General features: G+C 40.6%; 2 protein-coding genes across 3 annotated transcripts; both read right to left on the minus strand.

The window, feature by feature from the left end:
• Positions 1-268: 268 nt before the first annotated feature.
• Positions 269-8,822, minus strand: ACTR8 (actin related protein 8). Its single transcript, XM_054640170.2, is given in 13 exon segments — positions 269-964; positions 1,625-1,788; positions 2,085-2,349; positions 2,773-2,913; positions 3,472-3,567; positions 4,094-4,247; positions 4,579-4,711; positions 5,499-5,592; positions 6,120-6,293; positions 6,940-7,044; positions 7,314-7,424; positions 8,251-8,585; positions 8,588-8,822. Coding segments are annotated over 13 exon segments (2,046 nt in total). The 5' UTR covers positions 8,718-8,822; the 3' UTR covers positions 269-820.
• Positions 8,823-11,305: 2,483 nt separating this feature from the next.
• Positions 11,306-13,584, minus strand: SELENOK (selenoprotein K). Of its 2 annotated transcripts, none has more exons than XM_054639954.2 (4): positions 13,476-13,584; positions 12,848-12,938; positions 11,995-12,075; positions 11,306-11,402 (listed from the first exon to the last, which is right to left on the minus strand). In XM_054639954.2, exons 1-4 carry the CDS (start codon positions 13,492-13,494, stop codon positions 11,306-11,308), a joined length of 288 nt encoding a protein of 95 aa, XP_054495929.1. In that variant the 5' UTR covers positions 13,495-13,584. The 2 variants fall into 2 exon arrangements, with proteins under 2 accessions (XP_054495929.1, XP_054495930.1); XM_054639955.2 differs by having other exon boundaries at positions 11,315-11,402.
• Between the last annotated feature and the right edge of the window lie 13,277 nt (positions 13,585-26,861).

Genomic DNA, 26,861 nt, shown 5'->3' on the forward strand with positions numbered 1-26,861 from the left:
TTCCAGTTCAAACCAGTCCTGTGGTTTTGAAGGCAGCTGCTCAACCAAACCAGGTTTGGTTGGTGTTGCAGGGTGGCTGAGGAGTGCAGCCTCACTGCCCTCAGGTGGAATGAACTGGAAGATGTGCTGGCTGTATAAATCTGCAGCTAGGTCTTTTGGGTGTATTATATTTATTTTTGAAAAAAAAAAAAGAAAAAAGTGGACTCTACAATGGATAATGAAAAACTAAGAGGTGATAAGTACAGGGCAAGAAAAAAATACTCCCAAATTCTTTGTCTTTCCACAAAATAATTTATTACATAAGTAAAATACAAAGAGTGACTGTAGTTTTAGTTCTTCTTTTCACTTTTACCCTAATGATCACTTATATAACAACTTCATCTCCTGGTAACATCAGAGTAGAAATCAGAATATTACATTAAACCCACAGCTGCACTCTTCAGCTGTTGCTTCTGTGTACATGTTTCTGGAATGAATCTTGGCTTAACATCTCTCACATAAGTTCTTACATTGTGCAATTTTAATATACATTACCTGTATAATATAAATATAGTTACTCTGGAGATGAGAGTGGTACCCTGTATGCAGAATTCAATGCATACAATTTAAAAGACAAAGGGTAGCTGAAGTCAAATGAATTCAGTAAGTCTTTTGGTTTTTTACAACACGTCCAGAAAAATCTCAGTTGAAGTTAATATTAATAAAATACAAAAAATATGTTATCAGCAGAAGATCAATTCATGTGCACTGGGAAAAAAATGGCATTTGGGGAAAGGAATCTTCAGTTAAGTCCCTACAGGTTCCTCTGTAAGCCCCTCCACTACCACACAAAGGCAGCTCGCTCCCGTAACATCCTGACACCGAAGCGCTGCCACTCCCTCTGGTATATCCACAGCTCCTGTGTTGTGTCCAGACAGGCCAGAACTGCCCCTCCTTTCCAGGCTATTAAACGTGGATCCATATCCTAAATTCAAAACACACATTGCACACAGTCATTGGTCTCATTCTGCATCATTCTCCAAAGTTGTATCCTATTTTCCAACACTATTCACTAGTTAGAATCTGGTGGGCTAGGGGAAAAGTTTTTCAGTATTACCCAGGAAAAAGCAGTGAGATAAAAATATTTAATTGATATTCAGGATGCTTTAAGAAGTCACTTTTTGTTTTAAGGTGCTTTTTAAGCACATCATGAAAATCTTGCCTTCAGTAAAGGAGGCTCTGAAATAGATGGAAGGATATTTACAAGTTTTGCCTGATTAATGCCCAATGAAAATTAATCTCAATGCCTGTTTATCTATTATCTTTATAGTACTAAAAAATAAAACAAATCCTAATTTCTTGCTGAGGAGACAGGTTACCTTCATGGGCCAGTACTAACTGCTTCTTTAAGAATAGGGCCTTGAGCCAATAAAACACTTCAGTGATCTGCACCAGTCACACTCTTGCTTTGCCTCTAACTCCCTGTCCCTAACCAGCCAGTGCTATGTTAAAATAGGCTGAAAGCTCCCTTATATCTCAGATATTCAACTACTCTGGGATTTTAAAAGAACTTTTTTCTTTTAATCTTTCAAAGATTTCAACCAATCATAGTTTGCTATCTACTTAGCTATCAGTTAACAGTTACCTTAGGCCTTGTGATGACCTCAACATTTTCAACAACTCTTCTGAAAGAAGGTGGCATTTTGTTGAGGATTCGGTGTTGAAGAAACTCTTGAGCTTTGTGAAACATAAGGCCTCCTCCCACTACTAAGATGGAACTGTACATCTTCTTTTTTGTATCATCAGATGCTGGAATGAATGAATATATAGAAATACATCTGTTTTATAAAGTTATTATGGCCTGCATTACAATTAATCTAGTGCAAGTCAAACCAGACAGAAACTGATGTTTGCTTTTAAAATTCTTCTTCTATTCCTTGGATACATAGCACAAGAAACATCAACAGAGATGCAAGCATAAGAAACAGTGTAGCTATTCTCCAGATGATAAAACCTGGAGACACATCTGTCTTTGGTGAAATACAGGAGTTACATAAACCCACCCTGAGGTCTATTTCACAGACTGGTACAAATGGAATTCTTACCACAGCAGTCGATGCTATGAAGGATGGCTTTGTCCAGGCCCAAGGCTTTGCCTTCAAACTGAGAAATAGCAGTTTTCCTGGACATGTGTGCAGTTAAAGGCTCCTCTGAATCATTGCCAGGTATCATACAGTCACCCTGGGAAGAGCCCAGCTCCACTTCTTGTGGGTAGATCCTCTCTGAAATGTCTGAGGATTGGCCTCTCAACTCTCCCTCAAATGCACCAGGCTTTGACATAGACTTTCTGTCGGCTGTAGCTTTTGCAGACTTAAAAATGAGAAAAACAAAATGCAAAAAGGTCACAGCAAGTTATAGACCAGTACAAAGATTTAACTAAGCACCATTGTACTTCCCTTCACCTTTTTGCACAGCAAGGTTAAGCCCTGCATTGTTGCCTCCTCTAATTTTCACTTTAATCCTCATGTTCTAAGTAAGGGCTTATTTTGAACTCCATCTGATTGCTCAATCCCATAATGTAGGGATCCCTTCTTAGACTGGAAAAATGCTAATTAAATTAAAAAATTCTAATTAAAAAATTGTTTAGGCATCTGTAACTTCTTACTTTAAATTTATTCTTTAATACTTCAGACTGAGATAAGAAACTCAGGTTTCTGAGATGAGCAAATGAGTCCTCATTTAATTCCCCAATTAAATGATAGTTCATGAAAAATAAAACCAGCAATCACACACCTGCTCCTGCTTACTTTGTGTGGCCAGCAGATAATGTTCATCATGAGGATCCTCAGGATCACCTTGTGACCTGTGCTGCAAAATTGTCATTTTTTGTCCAACAATTCCAAAAGTTGCTGGATAAAACAGAGCCATGGGTGCCTGAGGAGAGATTTGGCATGGTTTTACTACAGTATTCCTTCTTATGGCATTTACTGCAGAAAAAAAAAGTCTTGTTCTATTTTTCTCACAATTCAAAATTAAATAGAGGTGGTTTTTTTCCAGGTAGTCTGTAAAATACTAAAGTGTCTTCTGTTTTTTATAATTAAAAAATATCCCAATAAATACACAAGTTTCTTTACAGATTTAGCATTGCATGATAAACAAGTACTCAATTGTTGTTTGTTACAAAATTAGAAAATTCAATGGTGAGCTGAAAAACTTGCAAAATTAACATTATTTTTTTTTGCACTTTGCACTTGAAGGATAATTATCATATTTAGATGAAGTAACAACAATTGTGGCTAAAGCTACTTAGAAAGTCTTGTGTATCCACCAGTTCTGCATTAGGCCCACCCATCCATATAGGAATTAATTTTATCTACAAGCACAGTTTAAGAACAATCCATAAATCAGATGGGCTTAGTAGCACTGGACTGATACAAATTGAGGCTCTGAGTCTGAATGCTCATTATAGTTGTAATTGAATTTAAAAATCACCTGTAATTTTTCATCCCCTAATCGGAACTGGTACAATAAAGCTGGAGAATCCGGATGCCGAATTTGGAACTCGTGATCTTGTAATCCAGAAATATCCTAAGGTAAGAAACAAACAAAAAAAAAAAGGTATCTTTTATGTTTATCAAGCTGTGTAATCTATTTAATTACAGAAAACAGTAAAAAGGAAAAAAACTCTCTTCTAATATGGACTTTATTTAGCTATTCTTGAGGTTTTTTTAAGTCTTTTCCACATAGTATGATGTGCCTGACAGCTTTCTACATGCCTAAGCCTCTACAATGAGGGTTTTGCAGGAAGAAGAGACCTGCTGGCAGATCTTACAGAACTGAAGTTGAAAACCAGCAAGAATGCAACTATTACCAGCTTCTTTCAGCAGTAAGAACAAAGAAATTATCTTTCTAAGGGTTAGGATTCCTTTCAGCTAGATGAAAAATAAACCAAGTTACAAACATTTCAAGTCTAAAGCTTCTACAGCTTTTGCCAGTATTCTCCTGAGTAAAATCTTTACAATTAACTTGGACTCACAGAAAGGCTCCCCAGAGTAACACTCTGTAAAAGAAAAAAAAAATTACTTGGGATAACACACAATTTTCCCCTTCTCACCTGATCTAGATGACAAAATGTCTCCTTTAGGTGCTGAAGCAGCAGGCAATCCAACTTATTAGTTAACTGGCAGTCTCTGTATGGGAATCCTGCTCGCTGCATAAGCCAGTAAAAACACCTTGAGACATCAGATCCCCCATATGCAAGGCACAGCCTAAAGCACAGAGAAGAAAAAATCTTTTTATGCAGTTGCTGAAATACTGGCTGACTGCAGCAATAGGGAGAGGAATGCTAAGAATATTTTAGACATGTTGGAATCCCTACTTCCACAGTTTGCAGAACACAGTATTGGTTATGATCAGTTCTGCCTGTTTTCATCTTTTAAAGATAATTCTTTAAGGTTCATATTGTAACAGTTGTCTCTGTTAATTGCCTCAGAGCAGGAAAACCCCTATATTTATAGAAATTTTGTCTCCTTTTAGAAGTCCAATCTTTAGTAAGCAAGTAAGTCCATGATTCTAATAATTCTGCACACTCCAAGGTACCTGGTGTTGCGATGGGAAACACCATCTTCTACACAGCAAACACTTGTCTTCTGATCTCCCACATCTACAATGCATGCACTGCTTAAACCACTTCCAAAGGTAGCACAGACAGACTCCTGGTGTACAATAATTCCTAGCAACAGGAGATAAAAACTGTATTAAATGTATGCCAAACTTTACAGTCGTGTTGCTGACATTTAAAGGACATTTTATGTCTTTTCAAGATCTACAAATAGCCTGAATGAAAGTCTGTATATTTAGTGAAGATGGGGTGGGGGGTACTTAAAGATTTTTTTTGTTGGATAAGGCTTTAAAAGTCCTGAAAAGAAGCTAAGAGCAGGGTCAAATGATCCTTTTTCTACAAAATTAAAGGCATTATCTCCAAACTGCAATTATTTTTTAATCTGGTAGTGCAGGGTCTTGGCTACTGGATGTCCATAAAGTGCTTTCCTAATTTTTTTTCTGGTTTTATTCAAATAGCATTATTGTTAGTATTTCAGATACAGTCTTTAAGTAGTTATATGATCCAATTTGACCCTCTGTTTTCCCTACAATCCACCTTTACAGAGTACATTTGTGTCCCAAGCCCATACTTAAACCTGGGAAGTACCAGAGATTCCAGTCTGTCCTTCTGGACAGTTGTGCATTTTAGAAATATTTAAGAAATCAGACTGCTGCTGCTTTTACCTCAGCTGAATGAGAAGCCCACAGCTGGAATGCATAACAGTAAACCAAAAAACTTGTTTCAATATTAGCCAACCATTTTGCCCCTTTAAAAGAGACAGGTTATGTGATTGGCAAAAGATGAGGGTGCTAGTCCCAGCTAACCTGGGACTAATGTGCAAAAGTATGCCTTAAAAGGAAAAAAAAATAAATCTTATGCAATTAATCATTGAGTATTTCTTCATTATGGATTTTACCTGAGAAGCCCATCTTCATTAGGATCATATTTACCAGTTCTTTCACATGTTGTTTATTATAGATGTCTGGAATTAGTAAAATGCATCTGTAGTACTGAAAACAGGAAGAGTAAATTAAAGCCAGCTCTCCAATAAAGTTTGATATACAACTTATTAAAAGAAAAATCAAAATTTTAGGAAAGGGGAAGGCTTCTAATACTTGAAAAATTATGTTCTAAGTAAGTGCCAAGAGTCTACAGCCATTAAAATGTTTAAAAGTACCTCAGGCATGAGACAAACACCTACTTGGCAAGGAGAAGTAATTACACAAGTATTAGGCAGCCCTTCCCCAGGTGCCTCCTTTACAGTCAACAAAAAACACCCAAACAAAGACTAAGACTGAAATGTCTATAATGGGATTTCTAAACATCCATGTTAAGAGGTTTTATCAACAGCTTTTGTCTTAAAGACATGGACAAAATTCCAGATGAAGTCTTGGGAACCCTGCTCACCAGCAGAAAGAAGGTATTTATTGAGGAAAGCATCAGTAAGAGGCTACCAATACCAGCAAGTTGTTTCCCTTTTAACACTTAGAGAAGAGTATACAGGCCACAGCACAAAAATGTGCTGTTGACAGCTCACCTTTAGGTCTTTCAGGGGTATTTCCAGGTATTTTTGTATTGCATGTGACCATATAACCTCCAGGTCTGCCAGTACTGCAGTGAGGGAGCCGCCAGGTCCAGCGTGGAGATTCAGCTGCCCCCTTCTAATGGGCCAGTGTATGTTATAAGAATCTAATGGATTAACATACAGGGCCTGAAAGTGAGAGATGACATCCTGGGCATTGCTTTTCCCAAAAAAACAGCAACAAAATGAGAAACAACTGGGAAGTGTTTCAGAAGCACATACAAGACATTGCAGAGCTCAGACTGATGTAACAGCAGTACAGCTGATTTCTTTGTAAAAGGGCTTGATAATAAACCATTAAAATAAAAAGACAGCAAATATATAGTCTAAATTGTTTGAAAGTTTTTGCTCACAGACATCTAGTGAATATAAAGGTATATTTTCCCACTACCTCATATTAGAAACTAAAATAATTTAAACACTCTGAAGCCCACAAATATCAAGTTACTCAGCAGCAATTCCATGTAGGGATACTTTTATCAGTTTCTTGCCTTTTCTCTGAATTATGCCATATGGGTGAAGTTCTCACCTACTCCCTGCAAAAACACTGATTTATAGCAGCAAGGGATCCAAGATACTTGTTAAACAAATGGGAGAAACCCTCTTGTCTTGCTGAATGATAAAAAATACTCAGTTCCTCCACCATAAAGTTTCTCAGTTTTGCTTGGTTAGCTTTACACATCTTTCAGTACATACTAACTTATAGCAGATTGCAACTGATCCATGGCTGCATTAAAACACACAAAGCCTCACTGAGCAGGATAATCAATCTTACCTCTTCTCCCACCAAAAATTCAGGATGATTTGATGTGTTTGTCCACTTGGCCCCAGAGCTGTGATCCAAAATGGCAGGCCTCATCTGTCTGTTGTAGGACCTGGCCTGAAATGTAACCAAACCAAATCCTCTTGATAAATATTTTACTGGTCACTTTTTATGCATGGAAGAAAAATTAAATACCCCTTTGAACCCAGCCCTCGAGGAAACACTTATAATCTTAATTTTCTCATGTTTTCAGAGTTAGGTAGCACAATAACATTTATCCATATTTGGTCTAGAAAGGGTATCTATGCTTGTCCACTGAAGCATAGCATCTCACCCAAGGATTGTGTGGATGAACAATTTATTAAGACCTTATTAGAATGAGTTACCTGATCAGGTGACACCGGTATGCGCCTCGCTCCATTCGACATCTTTTTGGACCATATTGCTTGGTCCACCATTTTAAGGCCATTTTGTCTCTGCTCAGTACTTTCAGGTTTCTAAGGAAAAACCCCAAAAATGCAATGTAAATACTTTCAAACCATGTCTGTACACTGGTAGTACTCAAGCTATTAGGAATCAATGAAATCATTACTAATTAAATTTTGATGGACAATAGAAAGGACAGATGTTTGTACAATCCAAAATGGACTTATGCTCATTTTTAAAGAAACTATTTTTTATATTAGAGTACCCAACACCTATTCAAATCAACTTGAATCTTTTAACTGCTTTTAGTGGCCACTGGACTTCATCTCGAGTGATGTGCTCAGGCCATTATCTACTTAACTACAGACATATGAAGTAGGAGCAAAAATGTTTAAACAGATCTCAATTATTAAATGGTGACGTTTAATATTAGAGAGGTTAGTTTGATTTTTACAGATTCAGATTATTACATATGTCTTGTGACCAGGCTGCACTGAAATGACTTGCAGTGTTACCCAAGTCACTAGTAACCAACACATTCACAAACGAAAAAGTCTGATTCGAATCCTACAGCTGGCATTCCATCAGAAGAAATACTGACTGTGGTACCAGACCATAGCACAGGGAAATCAACATGTAAACCCCCAACTTATCAATTCTTTAGGTTTAGTTCATTGAAAACAAATCCAATAAAACGCAAACAGACTGGTCCAAGCCTACTGACTTCAGTAGGTGGCATCTACAGTCCTTAAAAGGGTGAAAACCAAGTTTGACAGGAGTTGTTCTCTCCTCTGGAAAAGCATGAAGGATAAAAGGCACATGTGCACCACACAACAAACCAAACCGCCGCAGAACGGGCGATGGGCAGGCGGATTCCGGCGAGGCGGGGCCGCTTACATTGAGGCCGTCCCTGAGGAGCCAGCTGTCCCTGTAGGCCGCCTGGCCCGGCTGCTTGTGCCGCCGCGCGATCACGTGCGGGATGCCCGCGGGCAGCGTGTCCGTGGCCCGCCCGAGCCGCAGGGTGGTGGAGCCGGGGTGGATCACCACGATGAAGTTGCTCTGTATTTGCTGAAAGTGGCACAACGAGCACGGAATCAGAGCGAGCCCCCGGGACCACCTGGAGCCCTCCCGGCGCTTCCACACCGCCCCTCCGCAGGCCTTTAAAAGGCCGAGCCCGGGCCGGGCCCGCCCCAGCGGGGAGGGAGCAGCGCCCGGCAGCCGCCGCTCGGCTCGGGCCTCACCTCCTGCAGCGACTCGGGCACGGCGGCGGGGACGATGGGCCGCTTCACGCCGCGCTGCTCGCGTTCCCGGTCGCGCTCCTTGTCCTTGCCGTTCTCCGCCTCGCCTTTCTCCGCCTGGGTCATGCTCCGGCCGGGCGGAAGCCGCGTCTGCCGGGCCCGAGCGGCGCCGAGCCCGGCGCGGGGCGGAAGCGGGCGGGCCCTGGCCGGGTGCCGCCCCTCAGCAGGTACCGGGAGGGGCTCGGCGGCTCCCGGGCGCTGCCGGGGATGGCCCCACTTGTAGTGGAGTGCGGGGCTCCCGCTCCGGCGCTGAGGAGCCCGGCAGCGGCACGGGCAGCCTGGGGAGCAGCCCCGCCGCTACCGCTGCCGCGGGTCTGGTGGAGCACCAACCAAACGCTCTCAGCTGGGCTGGGGCTGCAGGAGGGGCTGCAGGAAGGGCATACGGCCCTCCAGCAGCTTAAAATACTCTATGCAAAGACTGTGGTGCAGCTGGTGTGCGTGGTACAGCTGTGAGGAGCTGACCATGCAAGGGCCTCCCTGTTTGTGGGCAGCGAGCTCCTTTATAAACTGTGCAGAGAGGATGTTTGACTGCAGCTGGGGGAGATGTGGTTTTTAAAGGCTGAAAGTTGCTGTTGCACAGCCGAGTCTAAAAGAGAGGAATTTTGTGTTAGGTAGGAGTGGTATCTGCTGGAGTGCCTTGTTAATTGAGGGGCATTGTTGATTAATTTCCCGCTAAGGACTAAATAAATTCCCGCTAAGGAATACATTCAGTGCAAGAGCACTGAGAAACTCCCATCTTGAAAAGGGTAAATCAGATAAAAGATAGTTACTATTTGAAAGAAAATAACTACTCTGGGAGAGCTGTCAGTATTTGAGTTGACCTCTTTTTTCCTCATGTAATAATAACAACACCTATTTTTATTGTAAAAAAAAACCCCAAAATTTGTACAGTAAGTGTTTTTACACGTTTCAATAAGTTTATAGTGGAGAATGAAGCTTATAGTGGAGAATTTTTTCAAGAGGTGTTTCTGTTATAAAAACCATTATGGACCTTACTGAAGCAAGGGTTGTAAAACAAAGTAATTTGTTCACTGCATTTTTGAAGTGCTTTTAGAGTATCATTAATAGAAGGAAAATACAGCAGAGTGTTTGTCCAGAGAGTGTGAGTATAAAAGCTCTTAGGAATTGCTGCTTTGACTCTTGAGGGACCATCTCTATCAACTATATTGTATGTATTTTTTCTCATCTGAATAGCAGAAGGCTTATTGTACTTCAGATTTCTTCAGTTTCTAAAAATGATGAGAAAATCAGCCTTGTGACAAGCCAAATATAATTTACTTACAACTTTGCAACTACAGTAAAATGTTCAGAAACTATACAAAGACTTTAGACAGTAAACATCTATTTAATGAAACTGTGGTTCAGTTACACTGGATCCTTGAGGAAGGAGTTCCCAGTACAACTTCATTGATCTGCTTCCATCACAGAACAGTTTCCAGTCAGGCATACACATCCCCATTTGGTCCACCACTAAACTCTTCTTTTCATCTGGCTGATGTGTATGCTTGTGCCTGCCTCTTCAGCAGGCGTTTACCTGAAAGATAAAGCAGTAACAGTACATTTAAAGAGGCCTCTTTGTGAGATAAAATTAAGTAAAAAATTTAAAATAATATTGCTTTTAATTTAGCTAAATGAGACATGCTAAAGACTTGCTAACTTTATTTCTGAGCAGGTTACAAATTGCTGTGATTAACCAAAAGCCATCTCCACAGTCTTTGCTGGCCTTGTGTCTACTCAACAAGAAAAAAACACCACAACTTCCTGGGTTTTTCTCCCACTTGGAAGAAGCTTATCCTTGTTCCAGTGAACTGAAATACTGGTGTCTGTGTTTCCTGGTATATGAACTTTTTCCTACAAGATTTACAGGTATTAACCACCAGCATGGGTTGTTTTTTTTCCTTGTAACTTTTATTATAGTAACAATAGGAGTGACTGATGAAAAACAAACATTGTTACTTAAGTCTAAAAGTAAATGAAACCATACTGTAAATACACTCAGTGTCAGCTGTAACTCCCAGCAGCCAAACTAATTATTAAACAGAATTAAATATCAGGCAGCTGTAAGAAATGTAAAACCTCTTTTAATTTTACCTCTATTTTTAAGCAATTCTGATTTTTACACTTTATTGGAATTCAAGATTGGTATGGCTGTATCATTGTAATGGGAGAAAAAACCCATTTTTACTGTCTTGTAAAACAACAACTTTATATTTTTCTTTCTTTTCTGTTGAGAAATATCAGCTTTAACCAAAACCCATCACATGTCATATAACTATTAGAAATGCAAACAAAGCATCGTTTTCTAACAATCTGATCTTTAAATTAGCAGCCAAAAAAGATGAGAAGTTATTTATAACTTATCAGCTGTGCTCAAAAATCTTTGCTGCACTTTGTCCATCAACTTCTGTGCAATTAAAAGTGAAAGCCCACCATTCCTAAACCAAAATCCTTTTGAACATCCCTTCCCCTGCTTTTTCTCCCCTTCACTGGAAGTATGTTTATTTCTTTTATTATTGAAAAATTTTGATTATTTTCCTGTTTTGGTAACTTGTGCAGCAGGAGGACAAGACACTCCATTCTACCTTAACCCTGAATTAACACTGCTCTTAAAAAAAACCTCAAACCCTTCAAAGCAGGATACAGCAGACTTGGAATTACCTTCCTCATCCACCTCCAGCCATTGGTGGTGGACTGGGGCCTCCACCCCAGTGATTTATTCGGCCCATCCTACGGCGAGGATTTGCTGGAGGCCTGAAAAGAAAGGAATTCTACCTTGATGAAACTTTTCAACATGAAATACAATAACTGTCTCTAAATGTCAGTAGTGAAAAAGTCTGAATCTCTAAAGTTGAGTTTCACCTGGAAAGCTGTAAGAAAACCCCAACCCCACTATCACAAAAATCCTCTCCTGTTTCATTACCGCTGTGTGATGTGAGAAGGCCACAGACCACTGATGCTTTTACACAGTCCTACAAAACACTTAGGCTGCACTGTTCATAAAAATTACACCCCTAAACCAGTGTTTTACTTTAGGTAATGTAATGCAAGAAATGACTGCACTAATGCAAGTCAAATGCTGAGTACAAACATGTCTAAGAAAATAAAATTTTAACAAAGATATATCTTGTCTCCTAGGCAGGCTTCAAAAATATTTTCAGAGAGTGTTTGTCTGTACTGCTATTGCAGCTGTCCAAAGCTGTGTATTGTTACCAACAATAGTGCAGATAACCATTTTAGCCTTCCTGCACAACCCAATTCAATGCAAATCACAACTGTAATCTACTCAGATTCATGTCACTTCACCAAGATAGGGGAAAAACTGGTGTGAATATGAAAAAAATACCCTCTTCCATCATGGTATCCTGAATAGGAGGAAGATGTGTAGCCTCTTCTTCTTAAGTCTGGTTGAATAATGCTCTGGAAACTGAAAAATTAAAACAATGGTTAGGTGAATTGATAGCTGGATATAGTTTTTGAATATTTTGATTGGAAGGTAAGAAATGGCCTGAAAACCAGTAAGTAGTGTTCAGGAATGAACAGTGTATCCTCTCATGATCACTGTTGTTTAAATCTTGGCAGTTTGTCTCCTACATATGAAACTAAAATCTGAAATAATTCCAAATTACAGTGAAGCTTAAACTATAAAATCTAAATTATATTACATATTTTTAATGATAAATAATTATATATTTTAAATTATAAAATCTAATTTTCTTGGTAATATGCAAGAAATGCATAAAGTATAAACTTATAACTGAAATCACTAAGAACTGTTGAAAACACCACATGAACTTTGTGTTTGTTAACTGGCTTTGATTTGTGTTTACTGTGTGATTTTACATAGTCAGAATCTATTGTCACCAGTAGAAATTCTCCAAACAGCCCAATTATTTATATACAGCTAGTAGATGCTTTTTAACAAAAGTGTGTATTTTCTTTTCGCAGTATCAAAATAGATGAAATGTAAGAAAACTCATTTGAACTGCCAATAAGTTATAACCACTTTTCATGCAATTTTTGTTAAGTATACTGTGCTTAATAAACACAACCACATAGTTGTAGTAAAGCATTTATACATCTGGAATGCTAGAGAGTAAATATAATATTTTTATTGTTGTGTTACTGATAGCATTGTGTAACTTCCACCTCTGTCAAATCTAAAATGAAGCTCACCAAAAGAATTAACTTCTACTTACAACAGAACCACAAAATCTGCTATTGACCAGAAGAAATCTGTTATAGATGACAACCTCCAGGGAGCCCGACTCTGGTTATCCAAAACTTGTCCTGTAACATATTCAGATACAAGATGTTCAGTGTGTGACACTGAACAGTGCATTACACAAAACCAGATCTGCTAAGTCCAGAGTTTGCAGCTGGGACGGTGAAACTGCACTTCACGGCAGGGAGTTTCATTTTCTGCAGGGTACTGCCCAAGTACGTCAGCTAAAGGGGTCAGTACCGCCACAGGAGCTCTGCGTCCAGAAAACCCACACAAAGTACCGGGCAGAGTCTGATTCCCCGTAAGCGGTTCAAGTGCTGCCGTGTGACGCTCCCGGTGTCTGCAGCACGGACTTGGACTTGTCAAAGTCCCCAAATCCGCTTTAGAAGCAGACCAGGCTCGGCCACAGGCCGCAGGGCAGCGCGGGGTGACGCGACACCGGCAGCTGCCAGACCCTGCCCGGCTGTCCCGGCAGCGGCGGCGCTGGGGGCGGCACTCCGCGCAGCGCAGCCCCGGAGCCCCCGGTCGGTGCCCAGCCCCCGGCCCGGCCCCCCACCGCTGCAGTCACACACCGCGGCTGCCCCAGGCCCCCGGCCCCTCACCGTTCGAGATGTACACCATGGCTGCCCGCCGGCCCGGCCCCCGCCCCGCCCCTGCGCCTGCGCGGCCGCCGCGCGCATGGGCAGCGAGCGGTGACGGCGGCACCCGCGGAGGAGCGGCCCAAGGGCCGTGCCGGGCTCTTCGTCCCCTGGCCTCATGGCATGGACGTGCAGCCCCTGAGATTAACGGGGTCCCGCTCAGGACCGCCTGTTATCCAGGGGTCCTGTCTGGAATGCTCTGCCTGGGGAGGTGGTGGAGTCACCATCCCTGGATGTGGCATTCGGTGCCATGGTTTAGTTGAGGTGTCAGGGAACAGGTTGGACTCGATGATCTTGAAGGTCTCTTCCAACCTTGTGATTCTGTGATTCTGTCAGCAGCCCCGTTACTAACGAGTTTTCCCTCGACACCCCGGATAATGAGGGGTCCCCCTGAACAGCCGCTGTTATTAACCAGATTCCTCCCAGTGCCCCTGGTAACGAGGGGTCGCCTCACAGTCCCGGCACCGGGACCCCTCAGCAGCCGCTGTTATTAACGAGGGATCCCCTCACAGCCCCGGTACCGGGACCCCTCGGCAGCCGCTGTTATTAACGAGGGATCCCCTCACAGCCCCGGCACCGGGACCCCCTCGGCAGCCGCTGTTAACGAGGGGTCCCCTCACAGCCCCGGTACCGGGACCCCTCGGCAGCCGTGACGGAGCCGGCCTGAGGCAGGCGGTGCTCAGGGAACGGCTCCTCCCTCCGAGGAGGGCGGGTCTGGTTAAATTATTTATTAAATAAATAATATTATTATTTAAATAAATATTATTATTTATTAAATAAAATAAATAATAATTTATCATTCCAGTGCTGTTGGAGCTTCTTTGCTGTGTTTAGTGATAGTAACAGGAGTTGGAATAGTCACGATTTCATAAAAACGAAGTGTTCCTAGTCGCCTCCTGCAGTAATGATAGAAGTACAACCAAGTGCAGAAATGAGTTAACATTTCTCTCCAAAGGGAACTTTTATGCCCTGTATTTAATGACAAGTATGTGGCTATGTACATTATATTCGTAGGAATGTTCAACCCTAAATTGACTATTTCTTTTAATTTATTTTATTTTTATAAAAACCTTGCTCTGCAAATATTGGCTAGCATTCCTTTTCTTGGAGAATACATGCTTGTAAAATTGGGGGTAACTATACAGCTTTATGGGCAAATTTAATATAATACCTTCTCTCTCTGAGTTTCTAAGCTGAACTAATAAAGAGGGGGTGTTTAATTCTGATGCGAAACAGCAATAAAAAGTTATGTAAAAACACTTTAATATTTCCTTTGCAACACCTGTATTTTCCTAATGATGATGAGGTAAAGTCCTTTGCTAAGAGGAGAATAACAGAAGAGTGTTTTCTGAAGGTGGACTTGTAATACAGCGTCTCTGACAGGGCAGCTGTCCCACAGTAAAGAAATTGTTTGCACCTGACAGGTGTTCATAAATGTTCGATGGCTGTGAATAAACTCTTGCAAACAACTGGAAGCAGCTAGCAAAGAAAAGTGTCTGTAACGTGTAAGTGCAGAGTTTGTGGTAATTGGGAGTGGGGCTGCGGCTGAGCCTCATCATCCCCAATGGGCTACAGCTGTGAGCAGCAGGTGAGCAGCATTGGGGGTAACGAGCCATGGGGTGCCCTGACCAACCAGCAAAGGGAGCAGAGGGCACACAGGTGCAGTGCATCAACAGGAGGGGATAAAAGGCTGGGCTAACAAAGGGGAGAGCCCTGCAGCCCCCTGAAGCAATGGGATGTTACTCTGTATGGGCAGGCAGCTGAAGCCCTCTGAAGAGGTACGGTGTTACTGTGTATGTGTGTTGGAGATTTCTGAAAGTGCATGGGGATACTCTGTGTGGTGGCTTTCTTAACTGTGAGATATGCTGTGATGTTTGCTGTGACAGTAACAAGGTGTCTAAAATAAATGTTTATCATGGTTGTAAGAGCTGGCTAATCTGCAACTCAATAGAAGGTGCAATGCAAAAGCATTTAGAAAATGGCGCTGCATAGTGTGAAATGGGCATAAACACAGGCAGTGTGTTAAAATAAGCCAGGGACACCACCTCTGTACCTTTTGCTTTCTAAATCCCCAAACATCAAAGGTGGTTAATGAGTTCTTAATGTGCTGTATTTTTTTTTTGTTGTTTGTTTAGTTTTTTGTTATTTGTTTTTTGGTTTTTTCTCTTGGGGGAGAGGACTTTTTAAAGTAAAATAAAATGTGAGCTAGTCTTGGGTTTTTTAATAACAGTGATAAATAATGGTTCAGTGCCCTACGATTATATCAATAAAATGCAATTTTCCTCTGTGAAATGTACTTCTGGTGAATGAAACTAAAGAACTTTTAAAAAAATCCTTTAAAAATTGTGAGTACTGGTGTGTGTGTACGCCTAACCATTTTATTTTTCCAAGAAGGGGTGTTCAGGTGCTTAACAATGGTAAAATCACCAACCACCGTATAAAGTGATACATGAAAATGTTAGTGTTTGTAGCCTATGAAAGCAAACTCACAAGCTGAGAGCAAAGTGAATCTGTTTATTGCAGAGTTAAGACAGTACTGGTACAATTAATGTGAGAGTCTTGGTTCAGTCCTATGCACACAACCCTGTTGCAGGCTGTAATAAATCTGTTTGTCTGTTTTTTTTTTGTTTTCTCAAAGTTTGCATGCTTTGAAGAAACAGGCTGCCTTTCCTGTTCTTACCTAGGGTATAATCCAAGTTCTTCCATACTTCCCAGGAATTTTCTGCAGTGTCAGGCTTTGCTCTCTTCTTACAAGTGTTTATAACTGTTTTTAAAGCACTAATGTGTACATTTAGTATTAATTTATTCCTACATTTAACTTTTAGATGTTAAAACGTGACATTTATAAGCCAGGGTTAAAAAACACTGGTAGCATTGCATTATCAACCTGATTATGTCTTGGCCAGTCCTTGGGTGGGTAGAGAGGAGCAATGGGAGGAGCTCTCCCTGTGCAGCTCAGTTTGTGGTGGAGCTGGCTCGGCAGCTGTGCCATGAGTGTGGTGGGAATTCCAATCCTGGGAATGCCATGGCCCTGTGTCCCCCTCAGCCCCACCTTGGCTTCCACCTTTGGGGCTGGCACGTTCAGAGGCTCAAGGGGCTGTGCACCTGTGCTTAAAGCACAGAGGCATTTGGAGAGTCAGCAGCAGAAATGCAAACCAGCTGGGTGTCCTTGTGAGGGTGGCTGCTGTGAGCAGAAGTGTGTAAAAGAGCCAAAGGTTACCAACTGTGCTGCTTGGAAGCTGGGGAGCTGTGATTATTTGGCAACAGGCCAAGGAAATATTTGTGAAATGCCATGAAAAAGTAATGTGGGCTGTACATGTGGACAAGCAATTGAAAAAGATCAATGTTTTTTACAGTTACCTTTTTTCATGCCTTCTGAACTCTTAAGGGGGTTCCTTCTGTTTTGTGATTGTTTAGGGGTTTTTTTTGCACTCTGTTCTAGGTGTAGGTTTGTATATTTTGATTCCTTGTGAACTGTGTTTTGTACTGATACCTAAGTACCCATGTCTGGTACTGTCCTTTAGCAATGTTTTCTGTTATTTTAGAATTTTAAAATTATTACTGTCCTTTAGCAATGTTTTCTATTTCTTCATGAAAAGTAACAAAACCACAGGTCAGCTATTTTTATAGCATTTTCTATATTGAGGGATGATCTTTTAGTTGTGGTGCAAGAGAACCTGAAAATGGTGTGCACAGAGTGGTGATACAGCATGAGCAGAAACTTGACCCTGCCCTGAACAGGATTTGCAATATACTGGTCACATTTAATAGCAGAAATAGAAAAAGCGCTTTTTTTTTTCTTGCAATAGTCATATAGTGATTATCAAGTTGCACCAGCATACAATTAAAATGGAAGCATTCAAAACTTAACTTGGACTTGAATTATTCATAAAAGAGCTGATTGTTATGTAGTATTTGTTTTATGCACACAAAATTAATACTGTATGTCTTAGAATGAGAAGGTCTTCTGAATTCCACATTACAAATATAGAATGTTTATTGCAGCATAAACACAACACTCAGTGGATATTTCACAGGATTTGATTTATTAACTGCTTTTATAAGAAAAATTTAAATAACTTGCTGTTTGTGGAAGAGTAGAATTTACCTGTTCAGGTAGATTCAACTTTTGAATAATTGATTGGAGACCTAATTATTTTTATTCTTTGGGGCTCCAGATAAAGCATGTACTTTCATGTGTTGTGGGCTCTCTTTAACTGAGAGCCCACAATGCCTGAAAATATCCTGTACAGATTTCAACTGGAAGATACATTTTGCAAAATCAGCATCTCTGATCTTGGCATAAAATCAGGTCAAGTGCATAAGCACATAATGCTGTGGACAATTTTTCCCCTGGTTGGACAGAAACTAGATCTTGTACTAAAAGAGTTTGTCTGCCAAGTGTTTGTTTGTTTATACAATTTCTTGAGATCTGAATAACAAACATGAAGAAGCTTTTGTGAGAAATGGTTGCTCACTTTTCATAATTTAGAAGGGTTTATTAAACCTTATCAAAAATACAGCAGAAAACTGAATATAGAAAAAGGTTACTGTGCTGGGAGCAAAGGATTTCCTGTCCCATGTGCTCACCTACACAATGGAGGTTCTGCCTTTTAACCCCTCCCAAAGGTCTCTCCATCGAGCCCTTCTTCTCTGTCCAGTGTCGAGATCTTTTCCTCAAATCCTGATTGGAGGTCAGATGTCACCATAGCGCCGAGCTGGCCTGATGTCCTGACCCTGACTGTCTTTTGATAACTGTGTGAGGGGGTAAAACATAACTATAAATCTATAAAACTTTTCTTAACCTATAGACATGATATCTGTCTGTTAATTATGTGAGTCAATCATCACATTACTCATTTATCACACTTCAGTTGAAAATTTTTACAGTTTAGAGTTTGAAAGCACATACGTGCTGCAAGAATGCCAAAGGACTGCCTTGTGCCTTTATATTTCTTTAGATAACAGCACATCCTCATGTACAGAAAGCCATAACTGTCTGTGTGTGTTATGTATCCTTCTTAACGACACAGACTTAACCTGAACTAGAATGAAATTGGAGGTCACCAATTTAAAGTTGTATGAGAGTCTAGGAAGAGACTTCCCTGCTCTAGGCAGAGTGAGGATTTAATGTTGAGGCAGAGAAAGAGCAGGTTCAGTCCCTGCTGGAAGTACCAGAGCGAGGAAATGCCCGGGGTTCGGGCATGGGGATGCTTGCAGTGTCCATGGGGTGGCAGCGCGGGTGTGACGGACGGGACCTGCCTCGTTCAGAGCGCTCTGCGCCTTCGGCACGGCACAGCTGGATCCTCCTTTACAGAAACGTCCTCACTCCGCTGCCTCTTGGCACTTTGTCACGCAAAAATGGCAAATTCTGCCCGCGTCGAGGAGTGGTGTCGGCTACACGGATTTAGAATTTGTTAGAAGTTTCATGTAGGCAGTGTTTTGGGTAAAGTGGGAGAAATGCTTGTATATTTACACATAATTTTATCGATGGGAATCATTGGGGGGTTTTTTGTTTGTGGTTTTGTTGGCTTTTTTTCCTCCAACTCTGCATACTTCCCCCAATTAGTGGAATAGCAAGTTTCCTTTTTTGTTAGTGGAACAATTGGATTTTTGGTTTTTTGTAGAAATGAATAAAAGGTGAACATAAATGAATGTAATAGTGACCTTTTGAAATATAGCAGATAGCAAAAATAATGATTGTGACATGGGTCAACTGCAAATAAAAATCAAGTCCTCAAACCTATGTGGTAAATTAATGGCAAAGCCTGAAATAGAACTGCCCTTCTTACTCTCCTACTTCTGTAGTTTCTTGAGGATATACTTGCATCTGTCAGGTAGAGGAAGCAAAAGCAGTCTCAGACTCTGTCAGTGTTTTGGTTTAAGGCAAATATCCTTTGCCTTGTTATGCTTTCTGCTAGTGCATGTGAATTTGGTTTTTCCTGTACCTGATGAGTCTGGATTGTGAATGTGCACACACAGAGTGCCTACCTTGGCATGTTTTTCTTCTTTTTCTGAATTCTTTAAAAATATTTGGCTTTCTTAGGAAAAGTAAAATTCCATACAATGAAATTTGAAGAATAAGTGTTCACATTATGGATTATCCTTTTCCACTGCTGTTCCTTTATTTTAAAATCCTCTTTGTAAAGGTAGCTTATAAGCACACCTACAGATTTCATATAGTTGTTGCCACCTCCTAGATTTTACTTTTTGGTACTAGCAATGATGTTATTATGCTGTTGTGGTATCTTTAGAAATGAAAAGGAATGATTAACCAGGGAAATGGATTTGTTAAGACAGATGTGAATGTTGCCTTTTTTGCCAGACTCTTTAGCCCACAGACCAGGGCAGTGCATCAGCTACAGGTGACCCTGTGGTTCAGCTGATGTCAGAGTCTTCTACTGTGATTTTGGTCTTATCACACAAAAATTTGCTTGTATTGGTTTGTTTAGCACGATAGTACTAGAAAATCAGGGAGAGATGCTCTAAAGACTGAAAAGATAAATATTTGAAGGGGAAAATGGCATCTCAAAATGCTGAAGAGTGGTTTAAATGCCAGACATTATCATATCTAAGTAAACCTGGTCTCTCCTTCAAAAGGTTTTACATTGAATGTGTTCTCTGGGGCCTGCTAGGGCATATAGTGTATTTCTGTTATCTGTAAAAGCTGTCTTAATTGTTTGGCATACATTAGACTGTCTGTTTTTGGTGATAGCTTGGTTGTGAATTTACTCAAAGGAGGGGAAAAAAGCTTTAGCTCACTGGTGCTGTGGAGCTGCTTGTAGATAGCTGGAACATTCTTATCAGCCACCTGGTGGGACAGGTATGGGCTGTTTGACTGAGGAAACTCCTGCATGAAAAGTGGGAAAGGAAGCTGGGAAGACTTGCTTTCCAGCCAGGTGCTACTGTTTGTCATTTATCTTTATTTTTGTGTCTGAGGCAATTACAGCACAAAATAGATACTGGAGTCCTCTGGCCTCACTGATGTGATATTGCTGAAAATATGTGCAGCTGGGATTTCCCTGTGCTGTTTCCTGCTGGATGTGCAGGGGTTGCATTTACACTGATGACTGAGTGAGTAGAAGTGTTTCTTCTTGATTCATATTTGCTTTGCTGTGTGTTTGGAGCTTTGTGTCTGCATTTGGAGCCTTTTAATGGGCACTTGAGTGTGCCATTGCTGTGCCAGGAGTGGATTCCCCTGATGAAGCAAGGCTGAGATTGCCCAGCAGCTGGAGCTTCCCTGCAGCGTGGGCACAGAGTGATCAGCTCTGCTCACGTGCTGTGCACGCTGAGGACTGGCAGCTGGCAAAGACACTGTGTGGATAAGCAGTTCTGCAATCAACAGATCTCAGCAAATGAAACCCTGTTTTTTCCTTTCTGTGCAGCAGTAATGGCCAGCAATTTCCTAATGGCCAGCAGTTTCCTTGTCAGTGGAAATGGTACAAAACCGTATATGACAAGATTAACATAAATTTTGAGAATTTCACTTAGTGCATTGCAAAGGGTGATGCAAATAAGGTGGCAAATTGAACAAGGCTCTAGCTATGGCTAGAGGCATCTCTGATACTTGATACACCCTTTTAGCTGTTAAACTTTCTTCAACTGCTTCAGACTTAACAGCCAAGGTAAAAATAGCACCTGGGGTACTTGGCAGAAGTAGTTGGATGAAGCCGATCCATAATCTATTTGGTGTTCTAAAGAGCTTGTATGGTTCTCTTGTATTAGTATCAATTTTTTGTCTTCCAAAAATTTCTTACGTTAATATTTGTGCAATCAAAACACCTTTGAGTGGGTACAAACAGTGTAGGGATTTTAAAAGCACGTAGTTGTTGAAGGTGGGGTGGACTCACACTGGAGAAGCTCCTGCAGGACTGTATCCCATGTGAGGGACCCCAGGCTGGAGGAGGGGCAAGGCTCTGAGCAGTGGCTGAAACAGTGTGTGATGAACTGACCAGCAGCCCCATGCCCTGTCTGCCTGTGCTGCTGGGGAGAGCAGACAGAGCTTGGGAAGGAGAGGGGAGTAGTAGGAAGGTAGTTTTAAGATTTATTTTACTTCTCTTTATCCTACTCTGATTTTGTAAGTAATAAATTCGGTTAATATCCCCAGTTCAAATCTGTTTTGCCTGTTGATGGTATTTAGTGAGTAATCTCTCTCCTGGACCTTAACCCATGAACCTTTCATTATATTTTCTCTTCCTGTCCAGCTGTGGAGTGATAAAGTGGCTGTGGTGGGTGCCTGGTGTCCTGCCCACCACACAGAGTTATCTGGAGAAGTGTTAGCTAATATCTGGTTGTGGTGCACAGACCTCCTCCCAGGTTTAGCTTTTGTGCAAAAATCACATTTGCTTCTGTCATTATCACATGATAGAGGACCCTAAAGATTCTAAGATACAGGTGACACTCTTTACTATCCTATTTACTGCATTTCCCATCTTTTTCTTATTTAATGCAATCCACTGCATTATACCTCACAATCTAGAACATAATGTACATGGGCTCTGTGCTATCAGAGGCAGAACTAGCCCCCAGTAAGAAATTGAATATCAACTTCAATATTTTTTTGTTCATTTTCATCAGATGACAGATTTTAGATGAAAAAACCATGGTTTCAGTTCTTTACAGTCATATTGTCACGACTTTAAATAGTCTTCTTTTTATGCCTGACTTAAATGGGTTTCAAATTCAGAAGGATTTTCAGTAACTTCTTTATGTTTAAAATTAATTGCAATTGAATTATCATGTGTTTTGTGCTTAAGGAAGCAGAAAAGCCTACCTGTAAAGAATTCTAAAGTGCTAATTTTATTCATCAATAACTATGGTAGAAATTAAAGTTCTCCAGCAATCCAGTCAGCGTGAAGCTGAACTTCAGTGGTACAGAAAAAGAATGCAAGCCAGACTAAGTAATGACATGATAAAGTTTCTTGTTGAGTTCTCCCATAAAGTAATATGTTGAATTCTAATTACTGCATTAAAAAAAGGTCTTATAGTAGTATTGAAGAAGATGGTAAAAGTTGATTTCTTTTAGAAATAAAGGCAGTGATAGATTGGTGGTGTCTGAAAAAATAAAAAATGAGGGAGTTGAAATATATAAACATGTAAATGGATTAAGCAGTGGAAAGTTTTTCATTCTTTGGTAACAGAAATATTTGATGACAGTGAAAATTAGTGGGTGGTAGCTGTATCTTTATGGTCTTGTGACAGAAAAGCACTTCCATGAGGAAGGAGGTTGTTCTTCCCACAAAAACACCCCAAAAAAACCTGCAGAGTCAGACTGTTTTTCTTGAGACTTTGAAATCAAGCATTTTAGATCTTATGCTTTCATAGTAGGATGCTCACATTCTAGTCTGCTGTCAAAACTCAATTTCTTTTTGGAGAAAGTAGAGGTGAGTTTAAGGAAAGATATTTTTTCCTTAGGCATTGGATTCCTTCAGTCTTCTTGCTGTTGGACAAAAGAAAATAATCTGTGACAATCAAAAGGAGTTGCATGCTTTTGACTGAGAATAGTGTTTAAATTTGTGCTTTAAAACCAGTCAGGTATATAAGCAATCACCTCTGATTCTCCAAGCAGTAGGAATTAAGCTGAGATGTTTGACTAAGGAGCTTATTCTCATATTTATCTCAGCTGGTATCTCCTGAGCTTTTCTTTGAAGTGTTTGACAGCAGGTACTGGAAAGAGCTACAGCAAAGCGTTTGATGCCTGGAACTCCTTTCAGAGACTTTCCAGTCATCCTTGCTGCCTCCTGCTGTGGATCTGCAACCTTTCCATGGATATTAGAAGCAGCCATTGGGCTGCAAGATTTGCTTCTCTCCCTTTGTGTTCCAGCTGCATGTCTCCCATCATTAACAGAGGTTTTCAGTCTGTCTTGGCAGGGTTTCTCTAACTCATTCCTAAGGCAAGACAATCCTGTCCTGCACTGTCCCACTGTGTGACATGATTTTGTAGAGAACCAGTGAGCATCACTTGATTGTGAGGATGAAGTCAGGCACCAGCATGAAAACACAAGGATTTTAACAAGCCGGTCTCATGGCTGCCTTCCTTATGAAGGGTGTAACCAAACCCAACCTACTGCAGCCCAGTTGCTTTGGCAGCAGTTATCTCCTGAACCTCTCTAAGTGATGCTGGACATCACCTGTGTAATGCTTTAGGTGAGTGGCACTGGTGGAGAAGGTGCTCCTGAGCATTTCCCAGCTGCACCATCACCCTGTGGGCTGGGGTTTGCTGCTGACCCAGCACAGCACATGAGGTCCCCAACAGGGCAGAGGGGCTCAGTGTCCAGCTCTTCAGGTGGCTGCCAGAGGGAAGGACAAGGATGCCAGGCTTGGGGAAACTGCTTTTGTTTGTTGTGCAGCAAATCTGCAGGTGTGTGGCAGCAAGGTAAGGAGACAGTTGGTGAGGAACTTCTGTGTTTAATTGGCTATTTGCTTTTGAAGACCTATCCTGCACCCTTCAAGCCTTTCATAATTTTAAGTCATTAAGGAGAGAGAGAAAGTGTAAAGATTGTTTCTCTGGGTTCATACTTTCACCCTGTACAATAATCATTTATGTTACAAGGCTTTCTTCCAGGCTGTTAGCCAGGTACTCCAATCTCTGTAGACTTAATCAAAGAAATGACAGCTAAAATAGTGTGAGAGAAGCTTCCAAAAAATTGAACTCACAGCAGACCACAATGCTTTATTAGGCTGATAGACTTTAGAAGGTGCTTGTTTCCAGATTCCCCCCTTTAAGCTGTTCAAAACATGCTCCTGAGAGCAAGCTGAAAAAAACCATCAATGGAGAGCAGTTTTGGCAATCACTTTGTTTCCTGCTGCAATGTGACTGATCCCATCAGAGTTCACTTGTTCAATGCTGAGAGGCAGAATGCAGGTTCTGGAACCATGGGCTGTATTTTGTCAGGTTGCTTTCTTTTGTCAATTACAGCTGTTTTGAAGAGACAGAAACTTCACTAATAGCCTAAAGTTCCTTCTGTTACTTTGGGTTAGTAGCTTTCCATGCATGGAAAACTGATGCTATTGCCTTCAAATTTGAGCTGTGTTTCATTGCTTGACAGCATCATGTGTTGATTTTGAGATTTTTTTTTTTCCTCTCAAGACTTATTTTCTAAATCTCTTTTTCAGATGACACCTGACTACGTGAATAATTTGTTAAAATAAAAATTTAATAGTAGCTTATGAAATCTTTGCTTTTGTATTGAAATGTCATAATTGGACAGTAAATTACCTAATTTGCATAAAAGTCACAGATTCTTGATAACTACTGACAGCATGTGTCCTTTGGGAACACAAAGCAGAGATTGCTTCTGAGTGTTTTCTTACAAACAATACAAAATGTGGGGGTCTCTCCCACTGGGTAAATTATTTATATAGTTCTGTACCTTCCTTGAACCTTTCCTTCAGCAGTTTCTGGTCCATTTAGAAATGCTGCAGTGATGACATATCCAGTGGGTGAACACATCCAGCATTTGGGTACCCAGAGAGTGATGTGCCTGCAAAGTGATTAAGCACAGAGGAGTAATTTATTATTAAACTTATATATAAGAAAAACTGTAAGACAACTTCTTCCTTTTAGCTTCTGAAGCCATTATTTGAATCTCTTAATATCTCAGTCTTTTTCTGGTCATTCTTTCTTTTTGATGGACTTGAGGCAACTCAACATTTTTACAGACAGAAGCAGGGACAGTGTGCAGACTTCAAGATGTGAGTGCATTTCAAGCTCTGAGTTTTTGACCACAGCATTCTTCACTCCCTTTCCATTAACTTTCTTAGGTTTATATTACAATTTTCATTGTTGCTATCAGTGAAATACCTATAGTCAGCTCAAGCTATGTCTAAAATAAAGACAGAATATTTAACTACACTGCGTATTTTAATTTAAGCATGAAACTGAATAAACTTGAAAAACCAGTTCCCTTAATAAGAATAATCAATTACATTTTCCTTTCTGCCACATGGCCAGACATGCAGAATGATTCTTTCCACCTGGGTTCCTCACGTCATTTGAAAAGCCAGAATTAAAAGGGACAGAACAGGGATTGCAGCCCTCCCCATGTCATTACATAAACTTTCCCTCTGTGCAGCTGGTACACCAAAACTGCTTCAGAACAGACTCAACTGATCTCAACTGTGAGAACAAAAGAATTTTAATTCTATATTGTGATTTTTGTCCTAGAGAGTTAGTATTAATGTTATTGTGGGGACCCATAATCACCTCAGTACAATGTAAAAAGAACCTATGTGTTTTTGTAAGTTTTGTGGGTGTTTTTCCCCCTCCCTCTTGCTGCCTTCCCTGAACCTGCCATCCCCTGGCAGTGAAGTGTAGATCTCCTTTTTGCAATATGTGACCTGTAATAAGAAAAACCCTGAAAATGATGCACTTACTCTCATCTCAGCAATTTATTTCTTCAGTATTTTATGGCATCTATACAGCCACTGGTAAGTTCAAAACAGTTGGGATAAGCAGAAATTAGAGGAAGTGTATAAATAAGCAATTAAATATAGAATCAAGGGAGAAAAGTGTTTTCTGGGCAAGTGAGTTTTATGCATGAGCTGCAGCTATTTTTCTCCTTGCTGAGAAAACTCAGGTCATCTCCAGGGGTCTGAAGACCCTCCCTAGGAAGGAAATGTCTTGGTGGCTGTTTCTGTCACACTGTGTTGTGGCTCCTACCTGCTAGAACAAGGCAGAAATGTCTCTCTCTAGGCTCAAGAGTTACTGCATGTGTTGTGCACCAAGAGTTTTCACAACCTGTGTTCTGAAGCCAGTTTAATTTTACTGATTCATTAATCTTCATGTTTAGTCTTTACAGAGCCTCTTAAGCTGGGTCAGTCCTTTATCAGAATTTATTGTATTTGACATCATGTGGGTCTTTGAGGTCCTAGGCCTGCTGTGACTCTGCAAAATTCCTACAGATTGTTGCTAATTTTTTTGGCAGGAGCTTTCATTTTCTTTGCATATTGATACACTGCTCCTCTCTCATAGAACTGGTGCAGCATTTTGTTGTAAAATGTTGTTGTAAATCACTTTTATGTTTTAAAACGCCTTTGCAAGGTGGTGGAATGACTTAGCAGAAAATATTGCAATTGCTGACAGCAGATTCTTTCCCTTAAGAGATAATGCTTGCAAAAAAAAAAAAAAGATAGTGTAAGCAGAAAAAAATCTGGAAGTCTCATTGTCCACTTTGGTTCCATGACCTTGGATGTAATCAGAAGATTTCTCAGCTTTGTTGCTCAAGCAATGTGTACATGGTCATATACACAAACTTGACTAATTTTATGGAAGAGGTGAAATTATCTAATCTAGGAGCTTGAAATGAAAGGTAACTAAATTGATTTTCTTTTCCTAAGAAGTTTTTATTA

Source organism: Agelaius phoeniceus, chromosome 11 (assembly GCF_051311805.1).
Source record: "Agelaius phoeniceus isolate bAgePho1 chromosome 11, bAgePho1.hap1, whole genome shotgun sequence".
Taxonomy (NCBI): Eukaryota; Metazoa; Chordata; class Aves; order Passeriformes; family Icteridae; genus Agelaius; species Agelaius phoeniceus.